The sequence below is a fragment of the Lemur catta genome, chromosome 16 (assembly GCF_020740605.2).
Source record: "Lemur catta isolate mLemCat1 chromosome 16, mLemCat1.pri, whole genome shotgun sequence".
NCBI classification, from domain to species: domain Eukaryota; kingdom Metazoa; phylum Chordata; class Mammalia; order Primates; family Lemuridae; genus Lemur; species Lemur catta.
The window spans coordinates 20,163,734-20,184,572 of record NC_059143.1 but is presented as its reverse complement, the minus strand read 5'-3'; the positions used below and the strand labels follow the sequence as shown (position 1 = coordinate 20,184,572).

Below are 20,839 nucleotides of genomic sequence, written 5' to 3'. Positions count from 1 at the left end.
CACTAGTTGAGACTATGGTTCAATTGAGTATAAAATGATAGTGGCTTATTGAAGATTGCTTGTAAAGTACATGAGATTAGAGTTGACCTTCACACAAGCAGAGTATTTTTTTAGTATCTTTTAGCATTTATTAATAATTCATCTCATTAGATACTGAAGTTACTTCTGTACTGTACTCCAAATTAAAGTGCATATTTAGTGCCCCTGTTGGTTGGACTATAATTTATACAAGGCGTGACTGTTACATAATGAATCTGATTTTTCTGTGTGACTTGAGGAATCAATCCCATTTCTGTATAATCACATCTTGCATATTATATTGTGTATTTTTGAATAATTGCTGTGTTTAAAAAGTGCCACTAATGGTCTTCCTCACATTAATGGGTCAAACTCATGGAATCAGGAAAAGGGGAAATGCTAAACTTTTTTACGGAAACTACAGTGACATTTAAATTTTAACACTTAATCCTACTGTCAAATATGTATGTTACACACACACACACACACACACACACACAGCCCCTAAATTCAGTGAACCAATTCATGTACATCAGTAATTAGATCTTTTGTTTGTGCCTATGTTGACATTTCTTTTTTCAATACTGATGGATTTCAGTGTACCTGGAGATTTCTTTGCTAAATAAGAGACTTTAGTCCATACAAATCCCACCCCCACGAAGATAGTGTGCCCTAGAAACAACTTGCTAAACAAATTTGCCCTAGGAAACATCCTTCCCAAATACTCATTATTAACAAAGGCATTGAGGGAGGAACAATTGTGCTGATCCACGCACCGCTCTTTCTGTGCACATGGAGACCTGTGTGAACGCACCCTCACTGGCTGGTTTCCATGCCCCTGTTTGAGTTGAAGCTGCCACCTCTTGCCTGTCCCCTCTTGGCATCACGCTTGTCCTGTGCTCAGATCAAAAGCTGCCTACTGTTTCCATCGCGTCTTCAGTGATTTCCTTCCTCACTTCAAACATAATTGTCAAGCAGTTTCACTTTGCTTATTTTGTTATATATTGTTTACTTTGATTATTAAAGGCCTTTCCCCCTAAATTTAAACTCCTAGGGATCAAGGACTTTGCCTTTTCTATATTCCCCTTAAAAGGGAGATTAGGAATCATGTGGTTAATTGTCCTTGAGTGTTGGCAGTTCAATAAGAAATGGAAATCTCCCTTGATCCTGAAATGTAGAGGGTGCTTCCCAAGATACCCCCAGGAGTTTCAGTCATCACTGCCACCCACTACTTTCTGTGTGACCTGGTTACTTACACTGTGTGGCCTTTCGTTTTCCTATATGTCAAGGTGAGAAAACACTGTATAAACAGGAAAAGAAAAAAAGTACATGAAAGTACTTGGATCATTATAGGTGACATCCAAATGGGATATTATATCACAAACATTCTGAACTCCTGACTTCAAAACAGTAGTAATGAGAGTAATATTTTATTTATTTATTTATTTATTGAGCTAGGTTCTCAATTTGTTGCCCGGGCATGAGGGCAATGACATGATCATAGCTCACAGCAACCTCAAACTCCTGGGCAGAGGTGATGCTCCTGCCTCAGCTTCCTGAGTAGCTGGGATCACAGGTGCTCACCACCACACTCAGCTAATTTTTCTATTTTTTGTAGAGATGGGGGTCTCCCTATGTTGCTCAGGCTGGGCTTGAACTCCTGACCTCAAGCCATCCTCCCACCTTGGCATCCCTAAGAGCTGGGGTTACAGGCATGAGCCACCACGCCTAGCCTTGATTACTAATTTTGTTCAGAATAGAGTGCTAGATGCTCCACTTTTGTACTTAGATGAATTCATACATATATACAAAACACACAAGTCAATGTAATATTATTCACAGTGCCGTTGGATCTGAGGAAGTGGGTGCAATCTCCATCTTTGTCCCTTGCCTCCCTGTGTTGTTATGAGTCACCCTACACATGTTTTCATTGAAGCAGGGTTATAATTGATGGTTGAGAAGCTGAACCCACAAGTTTCTTTATGCTTATTCTTACTAGTCTCCAGTTGTGAGGAGATTCAATGCACATATGAATGAACACTGCCTTGAAACTGGACTGTTGTTGTTTGCCTTGTGTATTACTACCGAGAAGCTAGTTCTTTCTTCCTGAGAGTTTTCAAATTCCAGTGTTGTTTGAGAGGCAATGTGGTGCCCAGTCATAGTTGAGACTCTGGGTGATCTGGGGCATCTCAGCCCTGGTCAGTAGACCAATAACTAAATTGCAAACATCAAAACACTTTTATTTGCTGCCTACTTATCTCGTATTAAAGTGCATAGTATAATACAGCATTCTCCTATGCATTTTATGATTTGCATCACTCATTTCTAATCATATTAGCTAATAAATAGAGAGTGGGACTCATACTCCTTTTATTCATTACCTGGTTTAACTGAAAATGTCAGTTATAATCATCCATTGAATACTAGTGTCACTTAAAGAATAAAAAAAAGGATGGAAGTTGGAAAATTAAGGAAAGATAACTTTAACCATAAAACCTATAAATGATGAAAATGAGCCTGATGGGTTTTTTTTAACCTGGATTTCATGTCCTGCCTGGTTTTCCAAATTTCCTTGCTTCATGTCCTCTTCTATTCCTTTCCTCTCCACTGTGTAGTATTTCAAATACACAGACAAGGACTTAAGGCAAGAATCGCAAGAAAGCTTATGTGACTCTGCCGACCCAGTGAGTTAGGAGAAGAGGAGAGAAGGATTAAGTTACAGGCCCAGGGGATTTGTTAAGGATTTTGTTTTGTGTGTGATAGGACCCCTTTGAGCATGATCCAATTTTTGGATTTTGCAAGGCCCACTGCAGATATTGTCAAGAGCTGGAATGGACAATCAGTTAGAGGTCTCTCTGTGACTTCACCAGATAATGACTGATGGTAGAGAACACGGTCGATGTGGACATGAGGAGAACTGGTCACATTGGTGATGTATTTTGAAAGTGGAGCTGATAAGACATGCAAATAGATTCCATTTAGAATAAGACAGGAGTCAGGCTCGGCTCCTACACCTGTAGTCTGAGCATTTGAGTGGAGGGTGAAACTATCTACCGTGGAGTTGGTTGTGCTGGAGGAAGGTGAATGGAGTTGGCTTTGGTTTTGTTCAGTTTCAGTTGCTTAGGAGACACCCAAGTGGGATGTAACACAGGCAGTTGGATGTAGTCCAGATCTCAGGGGAATGGTCAAGGTTTAGACTTATATACTCAAGATTCATCTTGGTACAGGTGATTTTTAAAACCTTACAACTAGTCGAACTTACCTAGGGTGAGAATGTAGAGAAGTGAAGGTCATGGGCTAAACCCTAAGGCACTGAAGGACATGTTGAAGGAGTGGCCAGTGGGATGGGGGAAACCAGAAGAGTACTCCATGGAATTAATTTCATTTGGAGCGTGTTAGGTTCTGATTGCCGATTGTGTTGGCTTTCCTTAGCACTAGATTTTTTTGATGTGTAATAATTTGGGAATTCCAGGATCATTGTGAATGAAACTTTTTATTTTCATCTCTGATTCTGCCCTTGCACAATTCCAGCCTTGGTCACAGTACCAGCCTAGTTCCTTGGAGTCAGGTGGCATCCCAGCTGCTGTACCCAGCTTCCTGTCACCCTCACGCCCCCTTTCCCTGTAGAGGCTGAGCTTCCAGTTACCCCTGTTTGTTCCCTAGCCAGGTGCCAGTTTATGCTGGTTCCTTTCTGATCCACAGAGATATTTATCTTATATTTGAGCCTGGCTAGTTATTTTGTTTTGTCTTAACTCTGTATTTTATTATTGTTGCTGTGTGTTTGGAACAAGGTGATACTTAAAAGATGTGGACCCACTGTGCCATGCCATGTTATCCAGAAGTCTTCCAACCTCAAGTTTCTATGTGTTCTTGGTTTTATATCCCTCCTTTAAAAACATGTTATATTTTTAGACAAAAAATTCACATTTAATAGATCTTTCAGCATTCCATTTAAGTGTGTATTTTTTCTGTCATTATCTCAATTATTCACATCTGTTGTTTTCTTTCACTTTTTATGCTGTGGAAGCCAAATGTCTACCGTAGGTTAGTTTTCAAAAAAATAGCATTTTTAATATATTATTCTGAAACATTAATATTGCTGGGGCTTTTAGGCAAAAGGATATAATTCAGCCTAGTCTGCTTATTGCATCTACTCATCAGGGCAGGATAAGGATATTGTTTTAGCCTAACTCGATTTATTGTAGCTAATACATACAGATTGGGTAATGGGAAGTGGGAAGCAAATAATATGTGCACAGGATACTTGCCTTGACATCATCTTAGTTAATGTAATGAAAATCCTGTAATACATGTTTCCGTATTTACACGGGGAGAATTAAATGTGAAAAATCTTTATCTCTGGAATATTTAAGTATACCTTGACCCTTCGTAAGTACCCCTGGCAGCTGGACTAAGAGTGTTTAGTGGCACTCAGGGAGGGGTGAGTGGGATTAATTCTCCTAGGCACAATTCTAGAGCGCTCACGCACTGAAGATGTTTTCTAGATGAATCATGTGGTGTGGGGCCTGAGCATACCTGAGATGGCCATCCTGTTACAGGGTACGGCAATGAATCCCACTCACTTTGGTTATAATTAATGAGAATGATAAAATAGAGACGCAATCATTTCTCCAAGAGGAAATGTCAGCCCATTAATGAGGATAAAGCTTATTATTGTCAGTTGAAGCAGCAGCTATTCAAATTGCTGAGCTGGTGTGTTCACAGAGGTAGATGTTCATTTGGGGCTGTGACAGGGAGGGAACATTTTTGAAGAGGATTTTGTTGTTGCTGTTTCTCTCCTTTTTTTTTTTTAACCAGTGATGGCATTTTGATTCAACTGTGTTTTTCAACACTAATAAAAATTTAGGAAGAGCTAACTTATAATTTCTAAACATAAACTGGCATTTTAAAAGGGTATTACCCAACTTAGGCATTTACATATGTGTATAAAGTCAAGTAATCTTTAAATGGCCTTTTATTGCTGTTATGTTAATACATTAAAAGCGAAATCCACTTCTTAATTGTGTGCCATAGATAACTTGCCCTTGTTTTACTTGTGACTCTGTGTGTCAGACCAGAGTGAGCTGAACTGGATCTGAGAAACACTATCTCTTTAGGTTGTTGGGAGAATATTTTCCGCTGCTAGAGCAGCTATCTAGGGTTTATGCAATAATTCTGCAAAAAGTCGTGAAGTGGTGACCTAAAACAATGATAAAACATGGACTGTGAGGCCATGATTTTTTTTCTACGTTATGTGATGATGCTTCCCAAATAATACATTAATGAATTTGTGGTAGAATTTATTCATTGCTTTTAGTACTTAAATTCTATTGGCAACTTAGAGATTTTATGTAATTACTTTGAATAACTTCATTTCCTTTGTGAAGGAAACAGTAACATTGCTGAAATTTTTATGGAATTCTGCATTTATTAAATACTTACTACACGTCAAGTAGCTAACATTCAGAAAATGTAGGCAGCCTTCAGAAATAACGGGGTTTTGTTATTGCTTTTATTGAATTTTTATAGTTTGCTTTCTGTGAACAGTCCAACTTTGCTATTTACAAAGTTCTTTCTAGCAGTTAGTCAGTTGATACATCTTCTTGGTAGATTGGCATTAAAAGTTGGGAATTCAGTTTTTAAACTATGAGTTGTATATTGTTATGGTAAGTTTCCAAAAGCTGTTTTATATACATTGTCATTTCTTCATGTATTATCATGATCTTTTTCTCCTAAGGAATAAATACTTCTTAAATTGTTTTAAGTGTTTAGGATAAAGTCTTACCCTTTTGCTTGTTTTATTACTTTGTTGTCAGTGATGAGTTTGGATTTAATGGTTTAATAGCTCGATGGACTTTACTTTCAGTTAATGTGATATCACATCATTCCAGTAGGGCTAATTTGCTTAATGAACATTACGTTTTACGTACCTCTTTCTTTTATTCAGGTTTCATAAACCATATAACTGTTTTGTTACTTGGTCTACCTGTGTATTTGTAAGTTGGGAACTCTGGGGGCACATTCAGTATTTCCTTTTATAGTGATGTTTTTGAAAACTCCAATTACCAGGGGTTTCTGTTTTTAGTAAAATTTATGTTGAAACTCTTTTTTTTCTTTAAAAATTAACAAAGCCATCTTACAAAAATTAGGAATTAGGTTTTCTTCTTGTTGACATAAGTAGCCTGAAATGTGCAGCTAACTAAATTGCATCAAATTTCAGACACTAATAACCATAGAGTTGGGGACAGGGAGCTTCTATACCACCTGTACTCCGAGAGAGTAATTTAATTAGAGGTAGTGATATTTCAGTGTAATTTGTTAATGGGCACGTTCTACGAAAAAGAAAATAATTCTACCTGAGCACTGTTAATTTTATATATATATTAGCTGTCAAAAGAAATGGTTTTCATTGAATTTCATGGCATAGAGAGGCCTGGAGGAAGAATATCAATGAAGTGAAGAACAGCTTAAAAATCTTTGAGTTATTAGAATACACACAGGGAAAATGAATAATCTTACTGGTTTTCCAATAGTTTACTATATAAAATTATATGCATAGCATTGTTGGACTATAGAAAATCTAAATTTTATATTTTCGATGTCATAATCATTCTTCCATATCATCCCTACTGCTATTTTGATTTTTTCAATTTCATATCAAGAGTATCATACCACATTATTCTTTCTTTTATTTGTGGTAATTTGTGTACAGGTGTTAGTTAAGTATTACATGACTTTCCCAGGAAATGAAATGAAATAACAACTTTACTAATAGATTTCATAACATTTTGGGGAACATTATAATAAAACTTTTCTTTCAGTGGAGAAATATCAAGACTTTTAGGAATAAAAAATAATTTTGTTTTATGAACTTAACCTACAATAAGATTGATTCTGATTTATTTCATTTTTATGCACATTTCATCCTAATTTTCCTGTGCTTTAGATCACTCAAGTCGAAGCCTTATGAGACATCCTAGGCTGGATGTGCTGCACTAACAGTTACCACCAGTTTTCTGTGCTTAAAATAAAAACATTAATTTCTCATTCATGCAGAGTCCACTGTGGGTGCAGATGACTCTCAGGGAAGTTCTGCACGGGGTGGCTCACTCAGCCTGTGGGCTTGATCTTGTGTTGCCTCCATGGGACACGTTCTTTCATAATTGCCACTGCAGGGGAAGAGGGCATCAACTTTTAAATGCCTTTGCTGAAAAGTGATATGAGCCCCTTCAACCTCCTGATTTTATTGGCCACATGGCCATGCCTAATGTCAAGGAAGATGAGAAGTGTAATCTTTATGAATGTCTAGGAAAGGGAGAAAACTGAAGATATTGCTGATCATCACTAATAACCTCCATAAGGCTTAATGTTTCAGCAGTTTGGTAAACTATTAATAGATCAGTATGTCCCAGCCAGAATGCCATGAATACAGGTGTGCTATCGATACTCATTTTATCTTTTTTTTTAGTTTTTAAAAAATACTCCCCACCTCTACTCCCATTTTCAAAAGACACTACCAAGATTCCTCAACTGATTCAGGCCACCACTGTGTTTTGGTCCAAATAGCCTCTGCCCTGTTGATAGACTAGAAGGAGAGTTAGGTAGTTGAAAGTCAAAGGACAGTAGTGGGACAGGACTTTAGCTAGCACTTGAGTAGTCTCATTTTCTGAGCAAATTGGAGCCTTACTTGTATCATCTGACTTCTCACAGGAGGTGGAAGAATCAGAAGAACATGAAATTACTTTATTGAAAATGCTGCATGGCTCAAAGCAAAGCATGTCTGAAAACTAGACTAAGCTACTACCAGCATGTGACCTCTTCTCTACAGTTTAAAGTTTCACACAAAAATCCAAGTTTCTAGTTTTTTAATAAGACTGCTTATAGGCCCCCGATATTTATTGGTCAGTGAGGTCTAGTGACATTGGAATCACTAGAATCCACACCCCCACCCCAATGATTATAATATCAGTTAGTGTAATAATAAACCCCTCAGATTAGAATTCATGTGCCTTTGGACTTTTTTATAGTGATAAAAATATGAAGACTTTTTATAATAAAACATAAAAATTAGTTCATAAAAATTAAAATAATATGAGATGATAACATTCAAATTATTCTCTTCTAGCTATATTGAAATATGCATGCACTACATTGTTATTTGCTATAAGTCACCTCACTGTGTAATAAAATACCAAAATTTTATTCTTAATTCTACATGAATTGATACAAAAATATGAATCTAAACAAATGGCTACAGCTTTATTCAAAGATAAGGGATTACTACTAATATATGCCAAAGTGTGCAAGCTGCCCAAAAGACAATGATTTTTCAAGAGTTTATTAGCTAATAGAAAAATGGATTATGAGTGTGTTTGAATGTTACTCATTTTAGATTTTTTGAAGGAGAGTTATTCATTTGAAAAAAATAGCTTACTGACCTGACATTTTGGAGCGCCTTAATGAACTTCATTGAAAATTGTGAAGGCTGTGTAAAAAATATTACATATACAGAGTTTATAGTTTTGAAGTAAAAATTCAACTTTGGAAAAAGGATAAAATGATTCACTTGTGATATTTAATTGGTGATACATTTTAAAATCTAAAAAAAAAATAAGACTCTTAGAGCAATACATGTGAATTACTCTAAAACTTCTTTACTTGAAGTAAAGTTTTACTTATTATTTTGAAATACTTAATAGGAAAAATTTTGAAAAGCATTTGCATTTCCACAAGGACTTTCAACATTGCAATTGTCAATGTAAGAAAAAGAAGGAATGTGAAATGTAATAAATTTATCCCTCATTGATCATGCCAAGAAAGAACATTCTGGCATTTGGAGAAAAAGTGATAAATGGTGTGCTACCCTTTCCTCCTACCAACTTTTGTGAATAAAATTTTTATTGATGATAATTATCAAGAATTTGATATTTCAATAACTAAACTTGTTACAAAAAGGAATTTCGTGAATACAAGATCAAGTTTATCATTACAGATTTTAAAAACAGTTGGAAGTGTTCTTCAGGTTAAGTAGTTAATATATTCCCTAATATTCTGTATTTCATTTTTCTTATCATAAATATATGCTATAAAGAAAATGTAATGACTTTTTTCACCAAGCTCCACAAAGATATTCCCAAACCATCTCTAAATTTATCCCATTTTACATGTGTGAAAGGATTGGTAGGCCTTGGAATGAATGGCTACTAAGTTGTTCTAGAAAAAAAATTGTTTCTCAAATTGAAACTTAGAAAAGGCCTAGGGTAGCAAAAGAAAATCTAAGATTTTCAGATTTATGAGCAAACCTGATACATGGAAACCATTCTCCATTGGAATCTATATATAAAAACACTGAGAAATACTAAGACAGCTCCCCCCTACCTTCCTCCATTATATGTCTTTATTAATAGATATTTAGTTCATTAATAAATATTACTCTATGCCTTTGGAAGGAGAACTTCATTTAACACTGTGAAACTATTTCTGTTTTCCCAATATGGCTTCAAAAATAGCAAGTAATGTAGGAAAAAACAATATAAAGTCAAAGGCATATTTAGGCATGACAGTACTTTAGTGTTCTCTTGTAATTGTTTCTAAATATGGTATGATGTTTTACTTGAGCAAATATTATAAAGCATATGTAAGTATTTGCACATTTTCATTCACATAGTTTATGTAGTGCTATTAACTGCTAATACATTTAATATATAAGATCTGTGGTTTCCTGTTAATATTTTATGAGGATATTATGGCTTTATGGTTGACATTAATTTGAGATATTGCTTTAAGAGTAAAAAAGTACTTTTAAATAATTATTTTGCTGGTGTTTAATTTTATATTAATCATGTTAACAAAGTTTTATGTGGGCTAGAACACAGTAACTACATATTATGTATGAAAACTATGCAGTAGCTCTAATAATAAATTTCTTGTTTAATATTACAATGTTTTTAGCCACAGTCATTTATTGGTATGTAGATTTGTTTTAAATTTGATTAATCCAGTGGATCAAGCCTGCTCTTTCAGTTGTCTAAGGAAATGTATTTTCTTTTCTCCAATGTTATGGCAAAATTAATGTTTTAATGTAAAGAAGATTGTTCTGTTAGAAAACCATTTTAAGTCAGGTTCTTTGATTATTTTTAAAATAATAGAATTCCATATACATGTGTCTGATAATATAGCATGACTTTCATTAAACACCAACTCAGTATCTGCATACTTAGGTTAATTACGTAAAATTATTGATTCCATTATATTATCCAGCTCTGACAAATACCAGCTTGAGGCAATTCACCGGAAGTCAAGTTTAGGAGAGATTGAGGATATTGACAACTGGACAACTATCCATTTCCTTTCAGATATCAAACAATTAGCAGGTTCCACCATCATCTGTAAGGAAACGTGTTATATTTAATCAATGAACTTTATTTTTTTAGACCAGTTCTATGTTTACAGAAAAATTGAGTGGAAATTAGTGTTTCATATATCTCCCTCACATCTACTGTTTCCCCCATTATTAACGTCTTACAGTAGTGTTGTGCATTTGTTACAAATGACAAACCATTAATGATGCATTATTATTAACTAAAGTTGGACTTGAGTTAATAGAGTTCATTCTCTGTGTTGTACAGTTATGTGGATTTTGCCAAAAACATAATGTTATGTATTCACCATTCTATATTATCATATAGAATAGTTCCACTGCTAAGCATGTATTTTAATTTAAGATAAATTTGTCATCAGCTCTTCTTGAAAGCCCATATATTTAAAAAATAAAATAAAACTGCTCCATGTTTCGAAAATTAAAAGTTAAAAATATTTTTCATGGCCAGGCACAGCTCACACCTGTAATCCTAGCACTTTAAGAGGATCACTTGAGGCCAGGAGTTTGAGACCAGCTTGGGCAAATAGCAAGACCCCATCTCTACAAAAAACAGAAAAATTAGCTGCACATGGTGGCATGTGCCTATAATCCCTGGAGCCTAAAATGAGAGGATTGCTTGAGCCCAGGGGTTTGAGGTTGCATCTATCTATGATGATGCCACTGCACTCCAGCCTTAGGGGACAGAGTGAGACCGTGTCTAAAAAAAAAAAAATATATATATATATATACACACACACACACACATACACACACACATACACACACACATTGTTCATTATGTTACTCAGAATTCTTTATCTACCATCCATAAGGAAAATGTTTAATAAAAACAGGTTGGTTCCAGTGAGCTATATATTTCTTCTTACAAAAGTCAAATGTCCATGATATTTGCTTTATTTTCATCTTCAAAGTTCAATTTTAAATCTAATTTTAATAATTAAACTATGTCTATTTGATATCTTTTTCTCCCTTCCAAATGGTTACTGTCCATCTTCATTATTTTTAACCTGAAAACTTTTTTTGAAAGACTATAAACTATAAATAAATCTAATTTATAAATTGTAAATATATATATTAGTGATGTAACTAAAATTCTATAACATAGAAATTTTCCACTTTGTTTCCCATTAACAACTTTTAAGTTTCTATTAAAAAAAATATCTTCTTGAGTAAGTTTTAGTGTTTGGTCCTAGGGCAGAGGTAAATCTTGTCAAATTTGAGAAAATATTTCTAGCTGTATCTAAGTCATATGTGAACAAAACAACAGCCAATACCAGTCGAGCAGTGGATAATAAATGGAATTCACATATTATCCATTGAAATGAGTAAGCTCTTTAATTTGTGTGACTTGAAAACAATAAAACATGGTTAACATTGACGAAGCCCATGACTGCAGCCATGAGCCTGGCACTGTCCATGGATTACTTCACAGCCACAGGATGGAATCAGGACTAATATTTCACTGAGGAGAACTTTTTCAGTTGACAGTTGGCTTATTTTTATCTAAGGTATTGATTCAACTGGTTGAATGTGCAAAGAGAATTATGTAACCCAATACATTCTGTTGAGCCCGAACAATGCCAAAAAAAATTTTCCTTTTTTTAATATTCAAGCAAATGAGAATTAGCATCTGTTTAAAAGCCCCCAAAATATAATAATAGATATATTAAAGCAATTCATATTGGTTATAGGTTAGGGGCTGGGGTGCTAGAAAAACTAATCAACTTTAAAGGACTGACCTTTATGCCATTTCCTCCAAAGTGTTTTCTCTAGCGTCAGACTCTGTGAGGTCAACCTCTTCTCATTCTTAGGCTATGCAATGACCCCTTATAGAAAAAGGCTCATTTTTTTCTTCTATGCAAATGCATTTTTTTTCAAAGGCCTCCTTCTTTCCCTTCCGAGCACTCCTGACGCCTGAATCCAGATAGGTAACTGAGTGCCACATTAACGGAACAGGACCCCCCAGTACCAGTGAGTGCAAATCCTTCTGCCTGTCTCTCCCTCACCCCACCTGAAGGGGCTCCAGCTACTGCCCTCTGTAGGACATTTAGGGAATTCTCTAATTCTAGAATTACCTTTTAGTACATTTACTATGGTATTCTCAGAGGTCTAAATTGGAATTATTCCCTTCACAAGCATTTATCAGGCCTCTTGGTTATTTCTTTGGTTTTATTGTCTCTTAAAGCTTTAGGTTTCAATAACGTAAGTCCTGAATTTAATTATATTATTTAGCGCTTTTGTAGGAGGGAGAACAGCAAAGGAGTCAAATAGCCAGGGCATAGGTGACTCTGAGTTTTTTTCTTATCTGTAGAACAGAAATAATGATTCCCACCTCAGGAGGTTATTGTTAAGGTTAACGTAGATAACATAATGCTGAGTGTTTTTTTCCAATGCCTTGCATTCCACAAATATTAATTCCTTTTCTTCTATTACCAACAACCTAATACAAAGTCAAATTATTTGAAGTCCCTGGGTTTTTTTTGGTTTTGTTGCTGCAAGTTGCTATAGCGGGCGTTGCATACTTTTAAGTTTCCAATCTGTTTTCTAGTTTTCTGGAAAATTGTAAGGTATTACTGGATATTTAAGGAGCATGTATACTTTCCCTGTCACTGTTAAGTGTCACAGGAAACAAAAGTACCAAGACTCACTCTCAGGAAGCCAAAGTTAGTTTATAATCTGCTTAGGGAGAGAAGATCTAGTCACATTAAATTATTAATAAATTAGCATTATTGATTAGAATAATTATAATAAAATAGTGTTAATATGCTTCAATGAATAGGAAATACAAAATTTAAATAAAATAAAAAATTCAGAGCAGTCCCAAATGAGGGCATAGGCTGGCATCACATGAAGGGCGTGACGGTGGAGTCTTCCCCCAGAATGATGGAGTGGGGCTCCAGGGCTGTGGGTGGAAACTGGGTGAGCGTCCCAGACAAAGCCATGGGCTTGGGGGCTGGGCAGCAGTGAGGTGGAGGAAATGACTGTGGAATCTGTCTCGCTGGGCAGAATTTGTTTTAGAAAATGATGGAAGTAAAACTGAAGAGACTGGGTGATCAAGAATTAAGAGAGCTTTGTACACTAGGTTAAAGAGTTGACGGATAATATTACAGATATTAGTCGGGGAGGAGAAAATCACAGCAGAGGTCTAGTCTAGCAGTTGGTGCACCATGACCAGGAGCTGGGGGGAAGACCACCACCAGCGGGCGGTTGCAACAATCCAGGTGTGAATGGATGAGGATTAAGCTAGAGGGGTAAAAGTTAACAAAACTGTGTGCAAAAGAGCATATATTTTTTTCTGATTCAGATGACAGGTTTTTAAGTACCGTGGATTCGTTTCATGATATAAAAAAGGTACTTTTTATACAAAAAGATGGCAAAAGTCTTTCATTTTGATTTCTCAGAGGGCTTCTGAAAAACAATTTTACTTTTCATTTTGCTGTCTTTAATACAAGATAAGTAGTAGATGGCATTGTTCCATTTTTTACTTTTAAACCACACTGCATTGGAAGATGGGATAATTAAATATCTTTTGGTATATTTCTACTCCAAAGAAAAATGTTTTGATTTAACATAATTTAGTTGGAGGTACAACTTTTATATTCATTTTGAAATGATTGAAATATGAAATATGATATATGTGGCATTATATGGAAAATAATATATTCAGTAGCTAAAGTATCTTATTACTTTTATCAAGGATTTTATAGTAATTAAGGGAAATAGTGTATGTGTTATTTGGCTGTGCTCTTATGCATGTTTCAGTGAATTTTTACTAATGAAAGCAAAAGAACTGTCATAAGCTCATATATAGGTTGGGGAAGGTTCATAAAACTTGACTGAGATCCTTGAGAAATGCAAAAGGTGTATATGATTATATTTTTTAATGTGTGCCTATTAACTGCATTCAAAAGAATATCCTATGTAATCGTGGTCAGGATATATAGCATTAGATGTTTACAGAAATAAAAAATTGTTTTTTATTTGGTCTCTTTGCTATTTCCATAGAATTTTCTTTGAAAAAGAAGGATTAAGGACTTCAATGGAAATAGTCTTCCTTAGAAAATATTTTTATTTTTATTATTTTGTCTTGAATATGTCTAGTTCCGCATAAGTACATGGTTTAGCTTTCATTTTATTAGCTGCTGAGAAATAAGCTGCACAGCATTTAAGAAAGCGTTAATTTTTAAAATTTAAAGTCATTGCATGTAAGATAGAGATAAGACACTTTGATTCTTCTACTCTTGAGCCATAGATTTTTTTTTCAGTTTAAAATTTATTTTGAGATACATGTTTATTTTCACTTGTTTGAAAATTTATAAAGTTATTTGTTGCTTAATAGAACTATTATAATGACCATGAGGGATAGAAATTGCAAATTATTCACCTTTTAATTGACATAAGGTCTTAAAATTCTAGAACATGGTAGGCATTCAGCATTAGTAATTGCATTGCTTTCTTCCTTTAAGCATTTATTCAAAAAATTATATATTAAGACACTATGTCAGGAAACGTGTGCAGGGTATACAAGATAAATAAGAATATTTATTTGCCCTGGAGTACCTCACCCAGTGAGTTTCAGGCATGGCTAAAAAACTAAGGTAGTACAGCTCATATTGCTACGCAAGGACTGGGAACAGTGGGTTTGTTTTACCTGCAGTGACTTTGGAGCTGGGACTGAGGCCTTTGGAAGGGAATGGGAAGCAGTATCAGTGAAAAGTGTCAGTGACACACCCAACGTCCCAGTGTCGGGGCAGTGTGAAAAGCAGGGGAAGCTGTGAAACAAGGAGATGCTGAGGCATCACTCAGAGCTACCACCTGACCTTCTACAGAATGAAAATGCCTGTGACAATACGAAAAGAAAACATCTGTTTCATGCTACTGCATTTTATCTTTTCACCTAAGCAGGATATAGGTTTAGGTGTTAGTTGTTTTTGCCTTTGTATTCTAATTAAATGGATACCTTTATTGTCTTTTACAGTGAAGTTTAGCAACTGCAATGGAAAAAGAAAAGTGCAGTATGAAAGCAGTGAACCAGCAGATTTCAAGGTGGATGAAGACGGCATGGTATATGCCGTGAGAAGCTTTCCGCTCTCCTCTGAGCATTCCAAGTTCCTCATATACGCCCAAGACAAAGAGACCCAAGAAAAGTGGCAAGTGGCTGTAAAATTGAGCCTCAAGCCAACCTTAACAGAGGAAGCAGTGAAGGTATAGTATCTAAATATGGCATTGGGGCTGTTGCTTAACAATCAGATTTATATAGATTGAACTAAATACATACTTTGCTTCACATCACATTAATGGATGGCCAATATTTGAATTTTTAGCACCTCTAGTCATTTAACAGCATTTTGTTGTATTTTTAATCTTTTATGATACTTAGACTAAGTATATTTTAAGCAACCAGAAATTGCATTTGAAAGGTTTATTTATACTTCAAGATTTATAACTTAATCTAAATTAGAAGTAGTTGTTTGTTTTAAATTTCTTAGAAGCTTTACAAGCTGTTAAATATAACCACAAAATAAACAATTCTTTGCAAGATGTCATCGGTCAAATTTATTAGATGAGAAGAACAGATTTACAGTAGTAACTGAAAAGCATTTCTGGCAGTGAGTATTGAGTTTTTGTCTTTTCCCTTAATAATCAAATTGGGGGGCATGAATTATTTATACCACCAATATGACTTTTAGGAATGATACACTCCCTCTGGTGGAAGTTACTATGAGCCAAGATAAAATAAATGAGTTATATTTCTAACAGAGTACCATTCAATTCAATTCAACAAACATTTATTGAGCACTTGTTTTGTATAAGTCATTATGTTAGGAATTTTAAATAAAATATGACAACTTCTTCAGTAAAAGTATTATAATATTATTTTCTGAATAATCTAATTCTTTGAGTTAATTCAAAACAAATATGTGGGAACACACCCATATATTTTTAAGTCCATGATTTTATGAACTATGACTATTACATTTTGTGTATTTATTGTACTGTGGGAAATAGAAACACAAGTATTCATTTCTTGTATTTAATTTTAAGTGTGATATACATACCCCAAATCAAATATGAATGAATATATCTGAGGAAAATATATAATTTCTTTCATATTCCAGTTTTGGGGTTTCATTATGTGAAATTTAATTTGTTAATCTATTAACAGTTAAGGGTAGCCATGTCATTTGGGTAATATAATGTGAGAAACTGGTAACTAATGGAGTGAAAAGATGCTTTTGTTGTTGATTCACTGTGTTCCAGCAAACTAGCTTGGATATTTGCACTGAAGCAGCAAGGGCTAATGGCTAAAATGTCTACAGATAGATGGAGAAACAGAAGAAAATGTTGACATCCAGCAGAGATTAATACCTAATGTGTAAAGTGGGTCATCTATAGCATCCATCATGGCTGACATAGGTTTAGAATAATTACAGCATTAATTCTGTGGGATTTAATAGGCTCATAAATATTTGAGACATTCCTTAGCAGTATGTATTAAACTTCTCTTGGAATTCAAATTATATTTTAGCACATCAAGATCTAAATTTAATGTACAGTAGCACATTACCTGAACTGTGGTTTTAGACTAATGAGAAATGTATAAAAGGGTACTATTAAATTTTGCTCAGCATTAACTACTATCTAAGGAGGTTTATAGAAACTGCAAGTAGGTGATGCAGTTGAGCCATGTAATAAATTGTTTAGAATGCACTTTTTCAGTGCACAGTGTAACCCCAGCATTTTATGGTGTTTTCTATTGTTTTAAAAAGGGGACAAGGAAAGATCCTCCGGACTCATATTGATGAGTACCAGGTGCACTGTCGGGAGAATGAGAACGGACGCGCTTGGGACTCTGACTCGGGGGGATGGGTGGGACATGGAAAATGTATATAACCTAAACTTATGTACCCCCATGATGAGCTGAAATAAAAAAATATATATATATAAAAAAAAAAAAAAAACTGTGATTCCTATGCTTTCAGGTATTCATTAATATTGATGTACTTTCAGAAAATGGTTTTCCCAGTACTCAGGAATGTCTTGTGTGTTTTAATGCTAAGGAATCACCAGAAGTTGAAGAAATAGTATTTCCCAGGCAAGCGGCTAAGCACAATGGCTACCTACAGAGACAGAAGAGAGACTGGGTCATCCCGCCAATCAACTTGCCAGAAAACTCCAGAGGCCCTTTCCCTCAAGAGCTCGTCAGGGTAGGGTGGCACAGTCTTAACTGTTTCCATGGCATGTGGCAAATGTATGTTAGAAATGGTTTTGTCTGTTTTTTTTTTTTTTTTTTTTTTTTTTTCACAAAGTAGAGTTTATGACATGTATGTACTAAAAACAAAATTTCTGTATAGGTAGAATTTTTACTATGTTATAAAAAGCCTCTTCACATTTTCCTTTGTTATCTCTTGGATGATTTATAAGTAGAGCTCTCTGTAGGTCTTGGGCACTGTGGATGGTAAAGCTTGTTCAGTTAGTGAACACGCAAGCCCTAACACCAAGGTGCATTCCTATCCATACCATTCCCATGCTAACAACACACATGCACCTGAGCTTCCCTGTCTGAAAGCTGGGCTGTCCGTGATGATCTTTGCCCTCTACAGACAACTTTGGGGCCAAAGAAAAAATAAAGGGCAATTATTGCTAAAAAATGCCAACACCAAGTGCATTTGAAAGTTTTTTAAGAAAAAAAAAATGACCTCTGATACCATTCATTAACAGAATCCCTAGGGCAGTGCAAAACCATAGGCTTTCAAATCTGAGAAGTAAGTTTTTTGCTTCTCAGATATATACCATCAAATCCAAAAAAAATTACAGGTATTTTTTGCATGTTTAGTAAAATTAGCAATCCATCATTTATTACAAAAGAACAATAAGGCAATGTTTTTGTATTCCCATTTATTAAAATATAAATGTTTCTTTTTATGGTTATTTTATCATTCCAACACATACTGAAAGCTGTTTTTTTAATAAGCCACTTATTTGTGTTGTATATTCTGTCTTAATGCACATTATAGTTCAGTTTCACAGTGAACATAGCCCCCAAATAAAGGAGCTTTCTCAGTGGAGTGTGGGGAAAAAAGAGAATTTATACCTTAACTTAAGAAAAACTATAACTAGACTCCATTAAAGAATTACATAAAAGTACCTAATAAGTAAAGGTCTCTTATTCTTACCTCTAAGCAGTATTGCTCAGTCCACACTATCTCTGTGCCTACGTTCTTCCCCTTCCATAACCTGTTCTCCCTCCTGTGACTGCTCATACATGGACTTAATTGTCCTGAGAGTAGTTGTATTTGGAAAAGGCAGTGAGCCTATAATGGATATAATGTTTGAGAGTACAAAAATATTTTTTAAAATCCTCTCTTGTATGCTGTATTATTAATGAAGAATTTTAGTATTAGGTGCCAACTTAAAATGAGATGGAAAGCTTTGGTTGTAATAAATAGCATTAGCACAATGCAAGCACAGAAATCTGACATCCAGGCTCAATCATAATATTAGAGTTCCATTAGAGGATATTTCACACTACGGTTAGACAATGATTTCTTGTTGTAACTGATGCAAAAAGGTAAACAACGTTTATTTTAATTAAATTGGACACCTGGTACTATGTTAAATAGTCTAACCTAGAAACTCCCAGGGTAGAATTTGATTGTTTAAACACTGACACTCTTAAATTGTGACTTTTTGCACTGCGCCTAGTGAGTATTGTTTTAGATGTTAATGTTGCCCCCAGTCTTTCTGGTGTTGGATGACATCTCTTTTGAAGCCTATCACCAAGAAGCAGAGAGGAAGAGCAGGTACTGGGAGAGTGTGAGTGGTTTTCTGGGAAGAGATGGTGTAAGTCTGGAACTGCAAAAGGGCATGGCGTGCGGCGTGCCCTGTCTCTGATAATGAGCTCATTTAGTCTCTCGTTTAATGTGATTGTTTTCTTGATCCTCAGATCAGGTCTGATAGAGATAAAAACCTTTCACTGCGGTACAGCGTGACTGGGCCAGGAGCTGACCAGCCTCCAACTGGTATCTTCATTATCAACCCCATCTCAGGTCAGCTGTCCGTGACAAAGCCCCTGGACCGCGAGCTGATAGCCCGGTTTCATGTAAGATTCCAACCCGCTGAGAATTCTCTGTGTTAATACTCTATGAATCCTAAATGTCTGCAGAGTTTACCATTGCCTCTTACATAAGTCTGAAAGCCTTAATACTGAGAGTTTTACGAAATGCCTTTGTATGTAGCCTTTTTGGTTTATTTGAATAATTTTATTGTTTTTATAGAATTGATGAATGCTCTTGATAAAAAAAGCAAATAGTGTCCAGAATGAACAAAGAAGAAAGTGAAATTGCCTAAAATCTCATTACTCTTTGCCTGTTGATACTTGCCTTAAGTTTGTGTCTAAGAACACATTTTTATGAATGGGGTCACTGTTGTGTGTAAAATATATAGAGATCACAACATTGTTAATGGATACATAGTATTCCGATCAAAGTGAACGCCCTATTCCTATGTGATGTTGAATTTTCTTTTGGATTCTTTATCTTTTTCTCTTATTGTTGTTAAGAACCATGTATCTATTAGGGATGTTAGTACAGTTTGTCTGATATTTTTTTCTTCTGTTGTTGTTTATAATTTTTGCCATAGTACACCATAGTTTTTGCACTGAATAATTCATTTGTTTAAATTCATACATTCTGGCTTTCCAGAGATGTTGATAAAAGCCTTCCCTACTCCAAGACCTCAATCTCCCCAATTTTATTCATTGTATTTACTTTTTTACATTTAAATTTTTTAATCTCTGTGGAGTTATTTTATTATTTTTAATTTTAATTTTATTTTATTTCATTTTTATTTCTTTCTTTCTTTATTTATTTTTAGATAAGAGTCTCGATCCATTGCCAGGGCTAGAGTGCAGTGGTATCATAGCTCACTGCAACCTCAAACTCCTGGGCTCAAGCAGTTCTCCTGCCTCAGCCTCCTGAGTACCTGGGCCTACAGCCATGTGCTTCCATGCCCAACTGATTTTTCTATTTTTAGTAGAGATGGGATCTCACTGTGTAGCTCAGGCTGGTCTCAAACTCCTGGCCTCAAGCAATCCTTCCGCCTCAGCCTCCCAGAGTGCTCAGATTACAGGTGTGAGCCACCATGTCCGAGTTAGTTATTTTAATAAAAGGAGAGCTAGATAGATATAGACTCAATTTGTTCTTTGTTTATGGCCAGCCTGTTGTCCCAGCAGCATGTATTGAATTAGTTGTCCCATTGATTTGTCATGGACACTTAGTCATTAAAACTTTTATCCCACATGCGCTTGTGTTTGTTTCTAGACTCTTATTTTGCCCATTGATATATTTGTTGAATTCTTGCACTCGTACAAGCTTTTAAAATTATTGAACTTTTTAACTATAATAGATTTCCCTAGACCTAATCAGACGAATAAGCATA

At 35.2% G+C, this 20,839-nt stretch overlaps 1 protein-coding gene across 1 annotated transcript in view; it reads left to right on the top strand.

The window, feature by feature from the left end:
- CDH2 (cadherin 2) overlaps positions 1-20,839 on the top strand; it is a 208,764-nt gene that overhangs the window by 130,576 nt on the left and 57,349 nt on the right. The window contains exons 3-5 of the mRNA XM_045527200.1: positions 15,378-15,604; positions 17,461-17,607; positions 19,347-19,502. Coding sequence (XP_045383156.1) covers positions 15,378-15,604; positions 17,461-17,607; positions 19,347-19,502 — 530 coding nt within the window. The remainder of the gene's footprint in view (positions 1-15,377; positions 15,605-17,460; positions 17,608-19,346; positions 19,503-20,839) is intronic.